Below are 16,839 nucleotides of genomic sequence, written 5' to 3'. Positions count from 1 at the left end.
AGCCTGATCGGAAATGGACAGCAGGATAGTCAGTAGCTTTGCCTGAAGACTGCATACATTCTAGGTCCCTCTGTCACGATATTAACATACATATCTGGACATCCTGCTGAACATCACTGGGATCCCTTATATCGATGACATCATGCTAATCAAGTCAGATGAGCAGGCCAGCGCACTAGAACACTTGGTAAGAAACAAGCATTCTAGGGGATGCGAGATAAACACCCTGAAGACTTGGGGACTGGTCACATTGGTGTCTGAGTCTGTTTTCAGGAGAACATGAACTGCAACAGATTTTCTCATTAATTCTGAAGATTCTGAACTATTGATGTCATATTTAATGAGACTAAAAGAACATGCTACCTTTTCATTTGTCATTTTCTTATTGCTGATTTTGTGTTTGGAGCCAGTGAAATCCTAAAGCCTCCCTTCAGACTGCAGAATATAATACTGCATGAAACACGCTAAATGAATGAGCAGCCCATTTCTGTGAAATGGCTCCTTTTCCTTATTTTATATGATCCCTGTTACCCTATATCTAGCTTCCCTGGTAGCTCAGTTGGTAAAGAATCCGCCTGCAATGCAGGAGATCCTGGTTCGATTCCTGGGTCGGGAAGATCTGCTGGAGAAGGGACAGGCTACCCATTCCAGTATTCTTGGGCTTCTTTAATGGCTCAGCTGGCAAAGAATCTTCCTGCAGTGTGGGAGACCTGGGTTCGATCCCTGGGTCGGGAGGATCTCCTGGAGAAGGGAACAGCTACCCACGCCAGTGTTCTGGTCTGGAGAATTCCATGGATTGTGTCGTCCACGGGGTCCCAAAGAGTTGGACTGACTGAGTGGCTTTCACCTTCACCCTGTGTCTAGCCATTACCATGGACCAGTGAATCTGAACTACCTGCAGATCAAGTTCTTCTATCTACTTGTTTTTTTTGGCTGCACTGGGTCTTTGTTGCTTTGCACAGGCTTTCTCTAGTTGCAGCAAGTGGGAGCTCCCTTCATTGTGGTGTGTGGGCTTCTCATCATGGTGGCTTCTCTTACTGTGGAACACAGGCTCTAGGCATACAGCTTCAGTAGTTGCCACAAATTGCAGCTTGTGGGATCTAAAGCATGGGCTCAGTTGTGGTGCATGGGTTAGTGGCTCCATGGCATGTGGGATCTTCCTGTACCAGTGATCGAAATTGTGTCCTCTGCACTGACAGGCGGATTCTTATCCACTGCACCACCAGGGAAATTCTCAACTTCTTTCTTAACCAATAAACTAGCTATAATGTCTTTTTGTTCCTGTATCATGATTTTGAATTAATGCTAAATTATTCTTAAACACTTAGCTCACTTGGAGCTTTCTATAGAGATATTTATAGAGACATCTTTTTGTGTAGACATTCAGAAATCAGATTGTCTTAGTTTACCAAATGTAATCCATTTTTGTCTAGGACTTGGAACTACTTTAATTTTGTTTTATTTGAGCTTGGTGTTTGTGATAGCCATGAAAATGCACTTTAAAGATCTCTAACTGTAGGGAGCTTAATTGACCAAGTGCCTTTGTTGCTGGACTCTGAAATTCATTCCTGCATTTGCATCAAGGCAAATTCCATGGACCTCTCACAGCCAGTGACTGATCAAAGCAAGGATACTAAGGCTGGTTTCTGGATGATCTGAGACTCTTGATGGCTAATTTTTGGTTTAAGGATGGTGACAGTTCTCCAGAGAAACAGAACTAATAGGATGTGTACATATATGTGTGTATGTATATATATATATAGAAAGAGAGAGAGAGGTGAGTGTGTGTGGGGGGGTGGTTTCCCCGGGCTTCAGTGGTGAAGAATCTGCCTGCCAAGCAGGAGACATGAGTTCGATCCCTAGGTAGGGAAGATCCCCCGGAGGAGGACATGACAATCCACTCCAGTATTCTTGCCTGGAGAACCCCATGGACAGAGGAGCTGGTGGGCTATAGTCCATGGGGTCACAAAGAATAGGACAGGACTTAGTGACTAAACAACAACAACAATACAGAAAGAGATGTATACACACACACAAAATCCACACTCACAGGTAGTGTGTATATGTGTGTGGTGTGTGTATGTTTTGTAGCTGGAGTTTGGAGGCACTCTCTCTAGAACTTCTTCCTTGGAAGACTTCAGTCCTTTTTCTCTTATGGCCTTCAACTGATTGGATGAGGCTCACCCATATTATGGAGGATAAACTGCTTCACTCACAATCTATGATTTACATGCTAATATTATCTTAAAAATATCTTCACCACAACATCTAGATGGATGTTTGATATAACATGTGGGTGACCAAATATCTAGCCAAGTGACATAAATTAAATCACTAAAATACAGGCTTTACCTATATTTTCAACAAATAGGATGAGATGATGATAGCATTTAACTAAAGGGTAAATTTCTGGATTTCAAACTGAACAATTTTCTCCTTCCACTAATGAAAGAAAATACAATTTTTAATTCTTACTTCCTTTAAATGTATTCAGTGGAGACATAGGACTCTCAGGCTACAAAGCCTGCCCTAGAATTAGAAACTGGTCTACAATGTTATGATGATGGTGTACATACATATTTAAGTTTTAAAAGTACAGAAAGGAACAGAGACTAATAGTACACATGCTTTAATTGGCACTGGACTTCCTGACAGTAGGAAAAGAGAAGGTGAAAATCTATAGACATTTCAGTGCACAGGAGCTCTTTTTTTAGTATTTTCCAAGTTTCCAACAGAAAGACCTTTGGAGGAGCAAGAAATATAAAAACAAGTTAGGAAATAAGGTACAAATTTTTAAGAGAAATAACTTAGTCCATTTAAAAAGTGATCTTCCCTTTGATGTTACTGAGATTTGCTAATCTACATTCCAAATAACCAGAAGCAGAATGCCATTAAATTTCCAAAGCTCATTTGTGCCAGCCACCATTTGTTTGAGAGAGTAGATTAATATTTCTTTCTGAATGCTGAGTTGGGAAACTTCTTTATTTTTTCAGTGGGGAAGTTGTACCAGATGGCTTGTGGGATATGAGTTCCCCGACCAGGGATTGAAACCAGGCCCAGGCAGTGAAAGCACTGAGTCTCAGACACTGAACTGCCAGGGGATTCCTGGGAAACGTGTATTATGATGACCTGATCAGCGATTTTCAAGTTAAAAAAATACATCTGATGCCTTCTCAGTCTAGGTTGACTCTGTCCGAATTGGGAGATAGAATAGGCGATTTGGAAACACCTTTCAGGAGATTCTGTTCAACTGAAAGTGCTGTCTTATGGAATAGTAAATTATTAATATTTAAATCTTACATTCCACATTTCTGTTTTTCAAGACCAGATTCCATGGACCTAGGGAAAATATAAAGCTAAATAGGTAAAGAGAATGATAGATCAATGTACTTGTCAAATTTGTCCAGCATAATTCAACTATTGTTTTAATTTGCAAAAAAGAAAAACAGACACACATTTATTACTCTGCTGTTCCTTGACGAAGTGGCCTGGATGCTGATGATGATTATAATTATTATTATTATTTTGAGCAAGATAAGAAAGTGATCATGATCTTCTTGAGTTATAATGAAGGCCAATAATGAAGGTTGCTCAGTTGTGTCCGACTCTTTGCGACCCCATGGACTGTAGCCTACCAGGCTCCTCCATCCATGGGATTTTCCAGGCAAGAATACTGGAATGGGTTGTCATTTCCTTCTCCAGATTTTCCCAGCCCAGGGATTGAACCCGGGTCTCCCACAGTGTAGGCAAACACTTTACCATCTGAGCCACCAGGGAAGTCCCTCTTGAATTATACGATCATCTAAATTCCAAAGCTCTCACAAAATTGAGCACACAGAGCCTGTACTTGCATACTAGGAAAAGGAAACATATTGCTGCTGGAAGCCACAGGCCAGGTCAAAAATAAATGTTTTATATCACATGGTAAAATAAAAGAGGGATTCTACCCCAAGACCACCTTGATAAAGACCCACAGTTATTGCAGCTGCAAGGGAGAGTCCAGTCAAGGCAGCTCAGAATAAACAGCAGCCTAAAAAGCAAATGTGTTAGCACATTATCTCAAACCCCGCCCCACCTCATAGCCATCTGCTTGCCAGAGATGGTCTAGAATTTCTTGAAAGGGAGAGATACACTAGCAGGGCTGTTGGTCCCCCTCCCCTACAAGGGGATCCCCAAAAAGGGAGGGGCAGCAGCATGGGCCAGACTGGGACTCTGGCCTTCTTAGGATGAATAAGTAAGGCATACAGACGGAGTCCCCAAATAACGCATAATTAGATTTATCTGTGGAAAATGGATTTTGTGAGATAAAATTGTTCTTACATTTTAACTTTGGCCCTAAAATGACAGAACTCAGATACCAAAGTTGGATGATACACCAAGATGTGTATTTTCAAGGTAAATGTCCAAGAACCAATTAGACAACTGACCTACAATAAAGATATAAAGAGTTGATAGCATGGAGCAGGGGTTGGCAACATTTTCCTGTAAAGAGCCAGATGGCTGTGCAAATATTTTAGGTTTGTGGGCTATATGGTCTCTGTTGCAACTATTCAACTCTGTTGCAACACAAAAGCAGCCAAAGCCAGTATTTAAACAAGTGAATGTGGCTGTGTTCCAATAAAACTTTATTTAAAAGTAAAAGACAGGCTGGATTCAGCCCACGAGCTGTAGTTTGTCCACTGCTGGCATTGAGGAAGAGAGGGTTTATGAAGAGATTCGTTTGGAGACAATTCTCCCAAGCACCATGAGAATCTCATCCTGAGCCTGGGAGGTGGGGAGGAGGCTTCAGGAGGACTATGTGGAGTGCTTGATGCATCCCTTGACTGTATGGGGCATGTTGTTCTCAAGACTGGACATTAGATGCACTCTATACCATCGGTAGAACAAACATCCATAAGTGCTTCTCACGTACCTGCCTAAGCTGGTCTGAGTTCAAAAGGATCACCTGGGAAGGTAAGAGGACTCCAACCGAGACTATTTCTCTTAGAGCAGAACAAAACCTGGAACAGTATGGGAAGTGGCCCCAGAGAAATTATTGTGACTTGACATTCTCATCTCTAAATTGAGACTGTATTTGAACAGAGGACTATTTTATGCCAAGAGTGAGCCAATAAGTTATGAAGCTGAAATTTCATGCAGTGGCAAAGGAAAAAACCTCCTCCAGTGAAAAAAAAAAAAAATTGAATGGGATTGTTGAGGCAAAAACAGACAGCATTTCTTATTTGTTTTACAAATATTTTATAACAGAAAACTTCAAAAGCACAGTCCAAAGAGAAGAGCAGAGTCTGATGACCTCTCAGGCCCTCATAATACAGCACTTGTTAACTCTGGTTCAATCTTGTTGCAGCTATAATGCCCATCTACTCTCTTTAATCCATCTCCGTATCCCATACACAGAATTACTTAGCAAAACATCCAATGTCTGTATTTCCTTTAAATTGGAAGTAAGATCCAGAGGTTTGATTTGATTCAGGTCCATTTATTTGGTGAGACTGTCTCCGGGTTACAGTGAGCACTCCTATAGCGCTTCCAGGACAGTAATGTCTGCTTCTCTCTCAGCAATGTTAATATTGATCAGAATTTAGGACAGTTTGACTCATCTATTATAGTTCTTTATCAGCTTTTAAAAAAAATCAGTTTTAGCAACCATTGATGATTTCCCAGAGCCATAATTCTATTAGGGAAAATGACATTTTGAGTACCTCTCATTGGTTGTGCATTGGTTATATGTATACTTGCTAGAACAATGGGATCCCCTGGATTGGAGACTCATTAGTCTTTTCACAAGAGTCCTTTTTATTCCTTAGCTTTGGAATTTTGCTGTATTTTTGTTTGTTTGGAGGCCTATGAGCTTCTTAGCTATAGAAACAAAATTCACTTCTGCTCAATTGTCACCTACTTCATGAAAAGGAAGCCTGCTTCTCCAATCTACTTTGGTAAGATCTGCATACTTCTATAGGTATAACCTTCAGAGAACTGGTTGGTCCTCTGCTTTGAAAGATCCTTCAGTGCCAAGTACAGAGTACCTTCCCAGTCTGCCCGGTAAGATTACATGTTGTTGTTGAGAGGTTTTCACCTTTTTTGTGAAATGGTTTTGCAGATAATGTAATGTCTTGGTACCATAACCACTGTCTTTTGATTCTGAAAAATTTTCACATTTGAGAAGAAAGTAGACAATCTTCCTCAATCCGTGCCTTGGTTGTTAATTGAGGGAATGGTGGGTTTCTGTGCATCTGAATGAGTGCATTCACTGCTTCTCATTCCTTCCGTGTTGTTGAGTCATTAAGTCGTGTCCTGCTCTTCTGCGACCCCATGGGATGTAGCCCGCCAGGTTCCTCTGTCCATGGGATTTCCCAGGCAAGAATATTGGGGTGGGTTGCTGTTTCTTTCTCCAGGGGATCTTCCTGACCCAGGGATTGAATGCGTGTCTCTTGTGTCCCTTGCTTGGCAGGCAGATTCTATACCACTGAGCCATCTGGGAAGCCCAATTCCATCCGGCTCCTTCTTATTCTGCCCTCAGTGGTGGTGTCCAAACCACGGAAGATATTTGATAGTTTTCACATCTCTTTTTCATCACAATCTATGTGGGACTTACAACATGCTTATGAGGAAATATAAGTACTGTATGCACAGGGCCAAAAAACTAGAGGCTGTATCTATAAATTTGCCAACTTAAAGTATGGTGGGAGGAGAGGGTAGGACAAACAGACAGTAGCAATGACATATATACAGTATCATGTGTGAAACAGGAGACTGGGGGAAACTGCTGTATAATAGAGGGAGTCCAGTTTGGTGCTCTGCGATGACCAAATGGATAAAATGGGTGGGGGCGGGGAAGAGGGAGACTGAAAAGGGAAGGGATAATTATGATTGATTCACAGAAGAGACCACCACAACACTGCAAAGCAATTATCCGCCAATAAAAAAAAATAAGTATACATCTTGGGTCTAAAAAATTAAGTGGTATTTTGTCCATATTCCTGGAGGGAGAAGGCCAAACTCTTAAATAATCTCAATGTCGTAAGCAAGTGGGCCTCCAATGGAAAATCCCAGGTAAAAAGACACTTTTTCTATGCTTCTACCACTTCTGAGTTGACCCAGAAAAGCAGGTGTGATGGGTATTGTGATTTTTTCATTGATTCCATATTCTATGTGTAAACAATTATTTCCAACTCGTCCCTTTAACCGAAGCAAAAGCTTTTGGACTTTTTTCTCCTTCCATACATCTCCACTCTGCCACAAGAAATTAATATCAGCTGTCTTTTCAAAACATTGATCAATTTTTCCTTTGTGAACAAGTCTGTTCATATTGTTACCTTTCCCAAGAAAGAAATAGGCAATTGGTTGCTTTGTACGATACATATGCTTATATTGTCCCCGAAAAGAATTTTCCAGTGACGAAGCATACTTTTCCATTAGTCTAGAATCTTGATCTAGTTGTTGGTTTTCCGGCCAGAATAAGAGGGAAGCTAGGAAATAAGGTTCTGGATACCGATACGACATTCCTGTTTGTTGTAAGAGTTCTCGAAGCTGATCTTTCAGTTTTTTAATTGGCTTCACTATTTTGGAGGTCGGTTTAATACAGTAGAGAATGATGTTGGCCAGGATGAAATTTTGCTTTTCCTTTATCAGGATTTTGACAGTGCATTGTTCAAAGAGAAAAGTATATTTGTCCATTATATCTTCCATGGTGTGTACAGCATCTTCTTGAGCTTTGATAAGATATTCCAAGAGTCCAGAAAACTTGTCTGCTTTTAAAACTTCCAGGCTTCTCCGATACAGCTCTACCTGAAGCGGTACACTAAGCTTTGAACCAAAATCTTTGTTCTGTAATTCTTCTGAGGGGCCGAATATATCTGCATACTTCTTAAAATACCCAGCCACCTTTCTCCGAGTTTTGGCCTCTTCATTTTGTTTAATGTTGTTCCTAGGTTTTAGAAGGACAAAGTATTCATCAAAAAAATCAAAGGACTTTTTCAAAGAAAATTTCAAATTGGTTAGGTAAGAAATAAAGTTCTTGAGGACTAATTTAAATTCATTGTTTGCTTCTCCAGGAATATCTTTACTTCCTGATATAAAATTGATCATATCTCTTTTAGACAGTTCATTTTTATTGTCAAAAAAAGGAATGAACTGGAGAATCTGGATTGTGTAGAGCCCAACTTCTATCTCCCCTAGATAGCCAGCTGTATTGTAAGTATCATACCGCCTTTTTGACTTCTGATAAAACCTTTCCTTAACTTCATACTCTCTATCCTCACTTTGCTGTTGAGATTCCTTGAATGCATTTGAGGCCTGTACTGCTAAATCCAAAAGGTCAGATAGCTCCCCAACAGAAATGCTCCTGTTTCTTTCATTATCGTCCATCCACCATCTTATTTTACTTTTGAAGACTTGACCCAGTGTATCTGAGATATAAGAATTGTCAGGTTCTATCTTTTTTGCTTGATTTGCCCAGTGTAGAGCACTGTCAAAGTTCTTCTCTTTAATGTAGAAATGTCTTGTCAAGGCTTGGCAAATGAATGCATTTGGGTTGAACCGACGAATACCTCCACGTAATACATTTTTAACTGCCACGTTCCCTTCTTCTTTATGTAATGCTTCAATGAACGGGGAGAACAAAGTTCCCATTTCACCTTCATTTTCATTGCGCTGTCTTGTCAGCAGCAGTGTTTGCACATCTTCTAAAAATTTGCTTCTTCCTATTCCAGTATCATAGAACAAATTTTCTGTTAGCATGTCCAGCGTAATTTGACTCTTATCCAAGTCATAGCTTATCTTCAATTCTTCCAGTGAACGAATGGCAATCAAAGGGTGAATAATGCGTACTCCACAGTAGTTCCCACATTCTACCACCTCTGTTTTTATTAGAATTGTAGAGTAGGTGCCCATTTTGTCTTCAAATTTTTCTGTTCCCCAGAAAGCTTTCTTGCTTGTGATTCCTAGGAACTTTTCACACTGTGATAGTGAAATGGTGGTATCTGGCACATATGAGTTAAGAAGAGCCAGAAAGGAAAAAAGCTTTGCTTCCTTGGCGGAAATATTTTGTTCTTTCAGGATATTCCTGACCACATCTTCTATGTACTTTTTATTAAAGTTGGTTTTCATAATCATGAAGGAATAAAAATCTTGAAAGTTTTTATGTTGGTCTTCAATTTCTTTCAATTTAAGCTCAAAAGCTCTCTGTTCTTTGGGAGACAGTTGTTGTATTAGGGCAATACTGTCTGAGATCTTTGCACTTTTTTCAGGATTCTGTGATCTCCTGCAATTTAGAATGATCACTAGAGGTTTCTCATATCGAATATACCTATTAGCTACAGCTGTATGAATAGAAGCTTGCAGAAGATAGACATTATCCTGTTCTTCAAAATCATCAACAAGCAGTAATATAGGTAAGTATTCCTGATTATTTGTTGTCCCATAGGTTATTAAATTAGTCACTTGTTCTCCAATTTCAGAAAAATCCACTGTCTTGTTTTTTAGCACAGCACATCTGAATTTCTTCCTTAGTTCCCAGAGAATATGCATAGCCAACGTAGTCCCACCACAGCCTGGATGATGATACAGATGAATAATTTTGACACATGTCGACTTAGAAGAATCTGCCCCTCTTTGAATCATTTCTTCAAGTTTTTCATATTTATCCCTTTTCACAAAAGGGGAAGAATAGTTTTCAGAAGAAAAGTAGAAATTCCACCATGTTACTTTGCCTCCTCGATAAAAATCTTCCTCTTTCAATGCTTTGAATTCAAGTAATTTTTTTTTGTCCTTCTCTAATATTGTATCTTCACATTCATTTTCACAGAGAATTTCCAGAGCAGTCATGATATCTTCTTCTTTTTTCAGAAGGACAGTAGATGAACCGATAGATGGTAAAAATCTCTTGGAAGATTGAGTCACAGATTTTAGCTTAAGAATAGTTCCATTTATCTCTTCAAGACTTAAAGAAGAAACACATTGGTTTGATAATTCATCTTGCTGTGTTGTTAATCTTGCTTCAAGTAGATCTTTCCATCCCTGACATATGCGTGAATCTACACAAATACACAATATATTTTCCATTCCTTTGAGATCTTGGTAGAAAGCACAGAAGGTCTTAATGAGGGGGTCTCTTGGGTCATCAATGGAGGAGAGTAATAGAAATACCACCAAAAACTTCCCTCTTGGCATTATGTCTTCTTGGGTAAGAAATGAAATCAGTTTCCTGACTTCAGATGCTTTTTCTCTTTGCCAGGAACTTGGATCTAAGGGTTTATACTCTTCACTGTCAAGATCTAACCGGCCATTGCAGAAAATCCAGCTGAGTTGTTGATAAAGATTCAGACTAGTAATCTTCTCAGTTGTGGTTTTCCCCTCCACATACAAACTTGGGAAGTGAAAATTTACTACTCGGGTTTCTTTGTATGCTTTGACCACACCCTCGCTCACAGATTCAGGATCAAACTCCAACACAGCAAACCATTTAATTTCCTTTAGGAAATCTAAGTGTTTGATTTGTGTAGGGTGGCATTTGTTTATTATAAGAATGTACCAGTCGTAGTATGAATTATCTAACAAATCCTGATTTCCTGTCAACAATTTAACAAGCTTTGGCCCCTCGCTCTCTTTTTTATTTGTTTTCACTCTGCATTTCTCTTCTGCCTCTTTCCTAGATTCTGCAAGTCTTTTCAAATCTAATTTAAATGCTTTGAAATCCATATTACTTTTCATGATGTCCTTAGAACTGGCCCCATCTCGCACAAAGACTGAGAAGTTTGGACTTTGTTTCCATATTGTGTTGCTGCAATTTTGCATTTTAATCTGGAAATAATCAACTTCACATTCAGAATATTTTGGAACAACATCCACTTCAATAACAAATCTGTCAGATAGAGTACTGTTTGGCAGTAAAACTTCTACAAATCTTGGCTCTCGAATGCAGTTCTTTGCTTTTTGGACCTGATGGTCTTCAAAATATTGGTGGATCATCAGATTGAAGTGGTCAATGAGGGCTTCCTTGGTGATGGTGGTAAATTCCACGCCAACAATTATTCCATGAGGTTTGTCCTTGACTCCAAAATGAATGGTGCCATTGGTACGTGAGTTCATACAAGCAGAAGCAAATCGGAAAACCTCATTGCTAAATTTCATTTTAGCTTGCATGGCTGTTTCTGGGTTTGTGAAGTCTTTGAATTCATGTATTGGATCAATGAGATTGAGTGGTCCTGTTTCAGGCTGTAGTTTAAAATTCAGTTTGTAACGATATGGATCACTGAATTCATCAAAAGGGTATGCCATGCATGTCGGTTCTGTTGATGGCTGCTTTTTCTTTGTGTCATCTGTTTCATCTTCCATGAACTCATTTTTCAGTGACTTAGAACCTTTAGTAACTGTACTCACCGTAGAGTCATTAACCTTATCTGATTTCTTTTTATTCTTTTGTTTTGAAGTCCCTCCATCTTTCTCCTGTGTTTTAGGAACACTTTTACTGCCTTTTCCACTCTTACATGTCTGGAAAGGATCTCCAGAGGATGTCTCCAGCAACTCTTTGAAGAGCTGTTCTATTTGGATAGCTGGTCCAAATGTTATGCCCATAGCAACAAGGTGATCTTTAGTTAAGTACTTCAAGGTTGCACCATTCACATCTTGTGCAGTCAAAATTGCTCTGTGTTTTTGTTCAATTTTATGACTTTCTAACCACTGATTTACATCCTCTTTTGTCCAGTCATCTGTATTTTCTGGTAAGTTAAGTTGTGCTGCCATTCTGATACCTATGTATAGAAAAAGAAAAATTATTTAGTATTTTATAAAGAAATTTAAAAAATAATCAGTTTTTCAATTGACAATATGTGTGTGTCCTAGAAAATTGAAAATGGTGCAAAAGGATATACATGCCCTCTAATGACCCTACTGAGAGGAAATTACCATTATCAGTTTCTTCTATATCCTTCCAGAGAAATACTACCAAATAGAAATGCGTGAGCACTTTTTTCCATTCAAATGGCAACATACCCACAATTCTCTTTGCCTTGCCTTATTCATTAACTGCATCTTGGGGATACATATATACATACACACACATATATGTGTGTGTGTGTGTGTGTATATATATATATATATATATATAGAGAGAGAGAGAGAGAGAGAGAAGTTTCATCCTCCTTAATGGTTATTTTCTATAATGCATGTTAGCTCTATTGTTTATAAATATTCAATTCTGCTGTAGGAAATAAGAGAAACAAAAAAGGCTATATAAAACTAAAGAGAGATGGACATGTAAAATGAGAAGTATTTATGAAGCAAGGTATAGAAGCAAGTAGTTTGTGAAACATGTTATAATAGACATAGATAAAGTAAATAGAGCTGCTGCTGCTGCTAAGTTGCTTTAGGCATGTCCGACTCTGTCCGACCCACAGACGGCAGCCCATGTGAGTGTTAAACATAGTTAGGAAGAGACTGAAGGGCCAAATAGGTATTAAATATTCATGAAGCACTCTTGAAGCACTTTATATGTTTAAAATTTTAATTGGGTCACCTACTGTTGACACCCATTCTGATCTTTTGTGTCCTGTAATTAAGAAACATAAACAAAATCCTGAGTGGCTTATCAGGCTGGTTGATGAGTTAGAGCTGCAGTCAGGCATACAGGCCCCTCTGCAGCTCTCTGATTGGTGCAAGTGGATGTCACTGACAAGGTATCTTGTATTTGTTGATTTCCCTTGGAAAGACCTTAACTTTCATTCTCAAAACCACACAGTGGAGAATGCTGACACTGCAGAGAGGGAGAGAGAGGATATATGAACTTGTATAACTCAGGTCATAAGACCCTTCCACTGTTCTTATATCGTATCCCAAGTGTGTTACCCATCTCTTCCCCCCTGCTTTTTGTTGTGTATTTAATTGATTTAATAAAGATGTGCCTCAAACACCTTAGATTGATCTGTGAGCCATTCAGTTTCATGACTTCTGGGATAGCTTGCTGGGCAGTGAATTTAGAGGTTACTATTACATTCATGTAAATTTTCACATAATAGTTGGTAATAGCTGATTCCTGGGCAGTAGCAAATGGCATTACTATTATGTGGCATTACTATTCGGTATACAAATGGCAAGCTACTATTTGGAAAACCATTGGCAATCTGGGTTACAGAAATATAGCAATGCTTAGGGGAAAAAACAATTAGGCAATAGTAGTTAGCTTTAAGTACAACCCCAAAGGGCTCAAAAATGTGAGCTTTAAGTACAGCTTAAATAGTCAGCTTTAAGTACAATCCAAAAATGGCTCCAAAAATGTGAGCCATTCCTATAAAATCACTATGGGAGAATCAAATCAACAAAGAAGAAAAGCCTGGGGGATAGTGGAAAATAGACTATATAAGTACACTTCCATGAAATAATACACAAGCATATTGCCTACAAGAGGCAGATACAAACTCAGGTTAGTATTTACTTTCCCTTCCAGACATAAAGCTGCCAGACCAATGGCCCAAGGTTAAAGATATTATTCTCTGGTTAGCAATTCCTGTATTTGTATTCAGTGAATAAAAGATACACCTTATCTTTTGCTATATCAACACAAAAACCAGCAAAGATATGCACAATTGATGGAAATTCTTACAATATTATGACAACCAGAAACCACAGAGATGTAATGCCTTGTAAAAAAGGTTAATTAGGTGAAATTTCTTTCAGTAATTTGGCCTGCAGATACTGAGTAGCTCAAATTTAAAATAAGCTGGGGAAAGAGAGAAAGAGAAGAGGTGGGAAATTGTTTTAAGTGTACTAATTTTTAAAGTAAGCCCTTTTGTGGGACTATATCAAACTCAAAAACTATGCATCGAAGGACACAATGAATAGAATGAAAAAGTGACTTATGGAGTGGGAGAAAAGATTTGTAAAGCATAGAGCTGATGAGGGGTTAATCTAGAATACGTTAAAAAAAATCTCCTACAACTTAACAACAACAAAACAAATAACCCAATTAAAAGTGAGCAAAAGACTGAAACATTTCTCCAAAGATGATATACAAATGACCAACAAGCACATGAAAAGATGTTCAACATCACTAATCGTTCATTTCATTTCAGTTCAGTTCAGTCACTCAGTAATGAATCCCATGAATCGCAGCATGCCAGGCCTCTCTGTCCATCACCAACTCCTGGAGTTCACTCAAACTCATGTCCATTGAGTCAGTGATGCCATCCAACCATCTCATCCTCTGTCGTCCCTTTCTCCTCCTGCCCCCAATCCCTCCCAGCATCAGAGTCTTTTCCAATGAGTCAACTCTTCATGTGAGTTGGCCAAAGTACTGGAGTTTCAGCTTTAGCATCATTAGAGAAATACGAACCTAAAACACAATACTGTATCATTTCACATCTATTATGATGCTGCTGCTGCTGTTGCTAAGTTGCTTCAGTCGTGTCCGACTCTGTGCAACCCTATTATGATGACTACTATTAAAAACCTCCAGAAAATAACATGAATTAGTGAGGACAAGGTGGAGAAATTAAAGGAAACTTTGTGCACTACTGGTGGGAATATGAAAAGATGCAACCTACACAACCTACCTTAAGAGAATGGTGAAGGAAGTTCTCTAAACAGAAAGAAAATAATAAGAGAAGGAACCTTGGTATATTAGGAAGGAGAAAAGAACATAGTAAGCCAAAAAGCTGGTAAATATAATAGACTTCTCTTTGGTTTTTAAAACTTATGTTTGATTTTTAAACCACTGTCTGATATGGTTCTAAATGTATTTAGTGAAAATATTTAAGATCATTATACATGACAGGGTTAGGGGATACGAAGATTTCTATGCTTCACTCAAACTGGGAAAAAAAACCCCACTATTGAATTATCATAAGTTATGTATACATAATGTAACATCTACAGAAACCAATAAAAAAGTTATACCAAGTTTCCGTCATACATACGAATTTGACAACTCAAATGAAATGGAACAATTCCTCAAAAAACAAACTTCTGTAGTCCATTTAATATGAAACAGATTATTTGAATGGTCCCATAACTTAAAAGAAAGCTAGATTTTTAATTTTAAAGATCTCCCTACAAAGAAAAATTTCCAGGTCTATATAGATTTACTGAAGAATTCTACCAAACATTTAAAGAATTAACACTGATTTTATATAATCTCTTCTAGAACACAGTAAAAGAGGGAATTCTTCTCAATTCAGTTTGTGAAGCTGGTAGTACCCTACTAGCTAAGCCTCTGCAAACCCAGCCTTGAGGTGAGCTTCAGTGAACCAAGACTCCTGCCTCACCCTAGTAACAAGAAGGTTACCAGAGACCCCAGGCTCAAGGTAGTCTCCTGCAGAATCAGGTTCCTGCCTTACTCCAGGACTGGGCCTGCTCCTATGAACCTAGGCTCTCTGTTTGCCCAGGTGCTGGGCTGGGCTCTATGAACACAGACTCCAGACTGGTTCCTTTGGAGTCAGGCTCCTGGCCTGCCCCAATTCCAGACTGGCTCCTGAGGACCTAGGCACATGGCCAGCCCCAGTGTCAGGCTGCACCTCATGGACCCAACCTTCAGGCCAGTGTCAGCGGCCCCAGGCTATAGGCCAAATTCTCTTGCATCAGTCCATCACCAGGACTTCAGGGGCCAGGGTTACCCCATGGACCCAAATGCCAGCCCACCCTTATAAACCCAAGCACTAGTCTAGCCCAGCCACTGACCCGGGCACCAGGCCTGCCCACTTGAGGACGCCAGCATCAAGCTCATCTTCAGAATCTACCAGACAATTCACCTACAGTCTCTGGACAAGGTGACTGGAGAAGGCCTTTTCCTGCCTAAGCCCAATCTGTGAAGACTGGAAGAGGTGCTTACTTCTTCAAATGTGTAGACAATAATGCAAGGCCACAAGAATTAGGAATAATCAATGAAGCATGACACCATCAAAGGAAACTAATAAAGCTCCAATAAATGACCCTAAAGAAATGAAACTCAATGAACTACCTGATAAATACTTTCAAATAATCTTCATACAAAATTCTGTCAACTACAATAAAACACAGACAGACAAAATTAGTAAAACAATGAATGAACAAAATGAGAGGTTCAACAAAGAAACAGTGACCATTAAAAACAAACAGAAATCCTAGCATTGCAGAACACAATGATTAAATTGAAGAATTCAATAGAAAGCTTCAATAGCGGACTCATCCAAGCAAAAGAATCAGTGAACTTGTGAAGACAATACATTTGAAATTTTCCATTCAGAAGAGCAAAAAAAAGAAAAAGAAAAAAGAATGATAAAGTGAAAAAAAAGCCTATGTGCATTATCGGATACCATCAAATGTAACAATCCATTCATTATTGGAATCCAAAGAGAAGAGAGGAAGAAAAAGGCAGGAGGTTTATTTAATGAAATCATGGCTGATATGACCCAGCAATCCCACTGCTGGGCATACACACTGAGGAAACCAGAATTGAAATAGACATGTGTACCCCAATGTTCATTGCAGCACTGTTTACAATAAGCTAGGACATGGAAGCAACCTAGATGTCCACTGGCAGATGAATGGATAAGAAACTTGTGCTACATATACACAATGGAGTATTACTCAACTATAAAAAAGAACGCATTTGAGTCAGTTCTAATGAGGTGGATGAAACTGGAGCCTATTATACAGAGTGAAGTAAGCCAGAAAGAAAAATACTAATATTAACACATATATATGGAATTTAGAAAGATGGTAATGACAACCCTATATGCAAGACAGCAAAAGAGACACAGATGTAAAGAACAGACTTTTGGACTCTGTGGGACTCTGAGGGTGGGATGATTTGAGACAATAGCATTGAAACATGTATATTACCATATGTGAAATAGATTGCCAGTCCAA

General features: G+C 39.0%; 1 protein-coding gene across 3 annotated transcripts in view; it reads right to left on the bottom strand.

Annotated features, from left to right (window-relative positions):
• Window positions 1–3,838: 3,838 nt before the first annotated feature.
• Window positions 3,839–16,839, bottom strand: part of LOC104988452 (sterile alpha motif domain-containing protein 9-like) — a 39,418-nt gene continuing 26,417 nt past the window's right edge. For 2 of the 3 annotated variants that reach the window (XM_010839782.1, XM_010839781.1), the window contains one exon: window positions 3,840–11,750. In XM_010839782.1, the coding sequence (XP_010838084.1) occupies window positions 7,003–11,742 (4,740 nt within the window). In that variant the 5' untranslated portion in view covers window positions 11,743–11,750 and the 3' untranslated portion in view covers window positions 3,840–7,002. Of the gene's footprint in view, window positions 11,751–16,839 lie in introns of all 3 variants that reach the window. The other variant, XM_010839783.1, reaches the window with a different exon arrangement.

The sequence above is a fragment of the Bison bison genome, unplaced genomic scaffold, assembly GCF_000754665.1.
Source record: "Bison bison bison isolate TAMUID 2011002044 unplaced genomic scaffold, Bison_UMD1.0 scf7180017864134, whole genome shotgun sequence".
Classification (NCBI taxonomy): Eukaryota; Metazoa; Chordata; class Mammalia; order Artiodactyla; family Bovidae; genus Bison; species Bison bison.
The sequence above is the reverse complement of the archived record's forward strand: the minus strand, read 5'-3'. Positions and strand labels throughout refer to the sequence as shown.